General features: G+C 35.1%; 1 protein-coding gene across 1 annotated transcript; it reads left to right on the top strand.

Annotated features, from left to right (window-relative positions):
- Positions 1-2,823: 2,823 nt before the first annotated feature.
- LOC106475955 (zinc finger protein 501-like) lies at positions 2,824-6,090 on the top strand (the record flags this gene model as incomplete). Its single annotated transcript, XM_022379955.1, has 3 exons — positions 2,824-2,851; positions 4,633-5,700; positions 5,783-6,090. Coding segments are annotated over exons 1-3 (1,404 nt in total), but the record flags the coding sequence as incomplete, so codon positions are not given.
- Between the last annotated feature and the right edge of the window lie 2 nt (positions 6,091-6,092).

Raw genomic sequence — 6,092 nt, 5'->3', positions numbered from 1 at the left:
CCTTGCTTCTGAAGTCTTTTCAGGTTATCCATCCTTGTACCCTTTCCAGTTTCCTAATTGGGATATCACAGTAGTTCTTTATGCCTTATCTAGTCCACCCTTTGAACCTTTGGCATTGTGTTCCTATAATACCTTTCTCTTAAGACTTGTTTGTTTCTGTTGTTGGCTAGTGGATGTCGATGTTTGGATGTGTTTCCAATTTATGTTCATCTTTTCCCATTCCACCTATGTTCTGTTGTATCCAGATAGCTCCTTTCTAACCAAACCTTCAGGTACTAAACAAGAGGATAAGGCTGTCTCTCTTATTCATTTTCCCTCCATTTCTCATTTTTTATGACAGTTCGGATCCGGAATTTTTTTTTTGCCTGGTTCAGGCTCTCATATGTTATATTGAGTACAATAAAGGGTTTCAGAAGTTCATTTCACATTTAGTTTTTCCATTTGGATCCTAATGTGTCACATATCTTATCCCCTGTCACTTTGACAGTTTGTGTTCATCAGTTAGTTCATATTTCCTACTCTGGGTTTTTGTTGGAGGAGCAAAGACTTCTTTGGGTCTTGTCTTATCAAGTTTGCCATCTCTCAATATCTCTGGCAGTTCGGTTGCTTCACCCACTAGAGAAAACTGTACAGGCTGGCATATGGCCCATTTATGAAGAGAAAGCAAGCAACACAAAAGTGGACAAACCCTTGCCCCAACCTGAAGAAGCACAAAATTTCACAAACTGAACTCAGATTTACGGAACCTATCATGTCTCACTCAACCTAAAGAAACAGATATTACCCTGCCTGGGATTACAAACTGAAATCTTAGCTCCCCAACTCATGGGCAAGGCAACACCTTCTGCACCCCACCCCTCAAATTATGAGGAGGATGTGGAACAAACCAGGAATTTATGCTCCATGTGCAGAATCATAAGGAATCAAGGGAATAACCAAAAATAAGGACCATGCTCAAACCAACTAGATAGCAAAAAGTTGGAATTATGAGGAGGCTCTTGTATGGGCTGGTCCTGCTCCCACCATACATCTGGGAAAAACATCCAGGGTTATTGGAAGGAGGATACTCAGCTTTGCTCTCTTCTCCTTGAGTGGAATAATGAGTTCAAGCATCACTCAGGAGCAATAGACCTCTGTTCACCACTCGAGCAACTGGAAACTGGAAGTGGTAAGGACTCCCATGCTCCACTAGGAAAAATGGGGGAATACTCACATTAGGGAGTCCCAAGGAATAATGCTTCAGTGACAATGCAATAGATGAACCATGTTCCCTATTCTGAAAAGTGACCCTGATTTATTAAACTGAGAGGTCAACAGGGATGGGCAAAATCCCCTTAAGCTTTATTCATGATAATCAATTAATGGCAGACCAGTAATGTGTATAATTGTTTACCATCCGGAAAGTGCACTTAATGGTATTATGGAACACCCCCATCGCAATAGAGCTCGCTGCTATCAAGATTTTTTTTCATATCAGTCAACTGGTTGCTAGTGCAGATTTGGAAAGAAGAATACCTAATCAGGCAACACTCACCACTGAGTGGGATCAAAATCAAAATGATGAAAGGGTCCCTGAAAAAGATCAGAAATAACATAAAAGAAATGAAATCACTCACATCTATAACAAACTAGCCGGAGCATGGAAAATGACAAATCATGTAAATAGTGAGATATAAATGTATGATGCGTCGGTAGTCAAGTATACTTTAACACAGACTTACATAACCTTTTGAAATTTGCAGTTGTCGTCATGGAGTACATGTAAATGACCCTAGTATTGTTGGCTACTTGATTGACTATGGTACTTATGGTTGGTTGGTTCTTAATTAAATACATTATACTTAGATACACTATAAATTGTATTTACGTCTTACTTTTATATTTTGATTAATTATTTATTAGTTATAACTGAAAGGTTTAAATATACGTCATGCTTTTTATCATTTCTCCAATATTACACTTTGAATGAGAATTTTGTTGAAGGGTTGTGCACGTCTTTCAAAGAAACTGTTATATGCCTTGAGGGTACCATTGACTTGTGTCGAGATCAATAGGTGGTGACAAGAACAAAAAATAAAACATTAAAAATTAACTATATGTGAAAAGTAAAGGATTCAAAACTACAAAAATAAGTAAAACAACATCTGCTACTCAAGTTGGTACGTATAGTTGTCAGAGAAGCAGATGCAACACTTGATCATATATTGATCATAGAACATCTATTAGAGGCCCTAAATCAACGTATTCTGTTAATAGCTATTTGACATGTACATCTAAATGTTTAGTTTATTATATTATTTGTAACAACTCTGACCAAATCTTCGTATGAGAAACCAGACGAATGCTCGCTGAACGTACACGATAACAGTTATGTAGCATCTTGATTAAAGATCAAGATAAACCTGTAGCTCGGCACTTCAACACAGCTGATCCATCTTGTGAGCACTTGAAGATACTTGCCTTACTTCATGCCCCCTCTAACAGCAATAAAAGACCCAAAATAGAAAACAAAAAGAGAGATAATTTTTATATTCGTTTTTTTAAGTCCTTTGGGTATTAATGAACAGTTCAGCTTTTTATAATAATTTTAATACCCTTCTTTTATTATCTTAAAACGTTTAAGTTATTTCTTTCTTTGCTGTGTAAAGTTGTTCTATATTTCTAATAATTTATAATACCGAACACCGTATCACATATAAAGGCTTGTGTAAAGTCTGAAAATGGGTAGTTACAGTGGAATTAATGGATGGTGGTTGAGAGTTAAACTAGTATAATTTATCTACTGTACTATTAATTAAGTTAAATTAGTGATTTACTACTATAATGGGGGCTGGAACGTCAACATCACGAGGTAAGTTTATCTTACTTACAGCCAGTAGTAGAACCTTATTTTTCTTTTTTTTTTATTATATGTTATTATTTTGGAGAGAAGTCACTTACCACAACTGTCTGGAAGCTGTGAAGGGTGATATTCATGTGGGACATAGTTGTTTTGAGCACCCACATCTTGATCTCCTATCTTATAGTTTTCTTTATGATTTTGTTTTCTTCAACATGCGAGAGTGACGAATGGAGGTTAAGACTGGTAAATGTTGTATCGCCACCTCAACGTGGGTTCTACTTCTACAGTCAACTCCAAAACACAGGATACTTTATATTCCACATTATAGCCTGTACACTGAGATTATTTTAATTTATGCAACATCTTGAATTTAGTTTTTTGTTTGGGCCTGTTTTGTTCATTAATATGTCATTTGTCACAGGTTTATCAAGGTTATATATTCTTTTATCAAGTTTAGGATGGATTCCTTTTACAGTATGATTAGCAAGTGTACAGAAATGTCAACATTTTCCTATACCGAAAACGTATTTCCATTAATATTTACCTTTCCTCACAATATAGTTTCATATTCTCTACTCATCTAAACATTGGTATGAATCTTAGCTCACTTGCTCCAGCCTTTATACCCAACTATATTGCCCACAGCAGTTTAAATCTTGTGATTCTCTCCACCTACATCAATGCACACCTTAAACAAGATCTGTGTATAAAGTCCATGTTATTATTTTCTATTCAATTTTTAAGACAGTCCAAATTAGCATAGCCAAAAATGTTCACTTCATGGGGAGGAAGGGCAGGAATGTGTGAGAAGAAGTAAGTATTATCAGCAATACATTTTCGGTATAGAAAAATGTTAACTTACAAAACACATCTCCATAATACTATAGCTAGATTCTCACATCACAAGGTGGAGGGGCTGGTAAGGGCAAGATTCACACAAAAAGTGTATGTATAGAAATGAAGTATGCGAGAATTAGATATAGTAATAGCAAACTAGTGGGGTCTGCACTACTTCTGGAACCGGTATGCTCTTCTCCTGGACACTATGAAATCTAATTCTTGGGCAGTAAAGGTCAACTGACCACACACGCAACGCTAACATTTTTAAAAGAATGTTAATTCGTTCAGGCCCTAACCAGGCAGACGAGGTCCTGCATCTTGTCATTGGAATTACAGGGCTGATGAACCCAAATCTAGATCCAAGGGTTGTCGTTTGGGCATCAGGACTGCTTATGATTATAACTTGTTTAGTAATGTCGTATTATTGGAACCCAACATCAAAGTTACAGAATGTTGCATGTTGAGCCACAGGAATTATTTAAGATACAGAGCCAGAGTGGAGCATTTTTATAGCTAGTTGGTCACATGACAATACATCTGAATTTTTAAGTAGTTTTTAAAGGTTTCTTTTGAAATAAAGGACTTAAAACACAGATAACATAAAATTTCAAATCACAACATACATTATAATGTTAATTTCATTCACATTAAAGGTGTTTGATTAAATGTTTAATGTAACACTCAGAGTTGTGCAGAAAAGGGTTTAAAGGGGTACCTGCTGTGAAAGGGTTCATTATCAGGAAATTTTAAAATACTAACGTCAGTCAACATGTTAGAAAGTTCCATGATGATCAACTAAGTAAAGTAAGAGGAAAATGTGTGAAACTATGAAAATTGTTATAATTATTTTATATTTCAGTATCTGTGTTGATTGTATTAGAACTTCACCAAATAAAGTGATATACATCTGTTATTAACTGTGATTGTTGTATTATTTATTTTGATTTTAGATATAAAGACTGGTGCGACAGTCTGTTGTGGAAGTCAGTTTCCTGAATCTCGTGTTTTATTACAAGAAGATCCCTTTACAAAAGTCATCAACTCTCCAAAACCAAGTGATATATGTGAAAAAAATTTAAATGTAAATAACCTAAAACAATCTGATATACACCAGGGTATAGATAAACCACACAGTCAGGTAATCTGTGGAAAAGTATCTGTAACGGTGGATTATGGAAAGCAAGATACAAGGATACATTCTGAAGAGAATCCATATCTTTGTATAGTGTGTGGAAAGAATTTTGGAAGAAACTATAGCTTAAAAATACATGAGAGAATACATACTGGGGAGAAACCTTACAGTTGTACAGTTTGTGGAAAACTTTTTGTAACAAATAGTAGCTTAAAAACACATCAGAAAATACATACTGGGGAGAAACCTTACAGTTGTACACTTTGTACAAAACATTTTCCAACAAATAATGAATTAAAAAAGCATGAAAGAAGACATACTGGGGAGAAATCTTACAGTTGTGTAGTTTGTGGAAAATACTTTTTAACAAATGATGAATTAAAAATACATCAAAGACGACATACTGGAGAGAAACCTTACAGTTGTGCAATTTGTGGAAAAGACTTTATAAGAAATTCTGAATTAAAACTGCATCACAAAATACATACTGGAGAGAAACCTTACAATTGTACAGTTTGTGGAAAACATTTCAGAAGAAATTATAGTTTAAAAATACATCAAAGAATACACACCGGAGAGAAACCTTACAGTTGTATAGTTTGTGGAAAACAGTTTGAAACAAGTGGTAGCTTAAAAACACATCAGAGAATACATACTGGGGAGAAACCTTACAGTTGCACGGTTTGTGGAAAACACTTTAGAGCAAATAGTAGTTTAAGAAAGCATGAAAGAATACACACTGTGGAGAAACCTTACAGTTGTGCAATTTGTGAAAAATACTTTAGGAAAAATTCTGAATTAAAACTGCATCAAAGAATACACACTGGAGAGAAACCTTACCATTGTGATGTTTGTGGAAAACAGTTTGGTTGTAACTCTAACTTAAAAAATCATAAAAGAATACATACTGGGGAGAAACCATATAGTTGTGAAGTGTGTGGAAAACAGTTTACAACAAACCGTTCCTTAATATCATCAAAGGATACACACTGGGGAGAAACCTCACTGTTGTGGAATTTGTGAAAAATACTTTAGAACAAATGCTGAATTAAAACTGCATCAAAGAACACACACTGGGGAGAAACCTTACTGTTGTGGAATTTGTGGAAAAGACTTTATAAGAAATTCTAAATTAAAACTGCATCAAAGAATACACACTGGGGAGAAACCATATAGTTGTGATGTTTGTGGGAAACATTTTGGATGTAACTCTAACTTAATATATCATCAAAGGATACACACTGGGGAGAAACCCTACTGTTGTGGAATTTGTGGAAA

The sequence above is a fragment of the Limulus polyphemus genome, unplaced genomic scaffold (assembly GCF_000517525.1).
Source record: "Limulus polyphemus unplaced genomic scaffold, Limulus_polyphemus-2.1.2 Scaffold9511, whole genome shotgun sequence".
Classification (NCBI taxonomy): Eukaryota; Metazoa; Arthropoda; class Merostomata; order Xiphosura; family Limulidae; genus Limulus; species Limulus polyphemus.
Note: the sequence above shows the minus strand (reverse complement) of the source record. Positions and strands in the feature narration are given on the sequence as shown.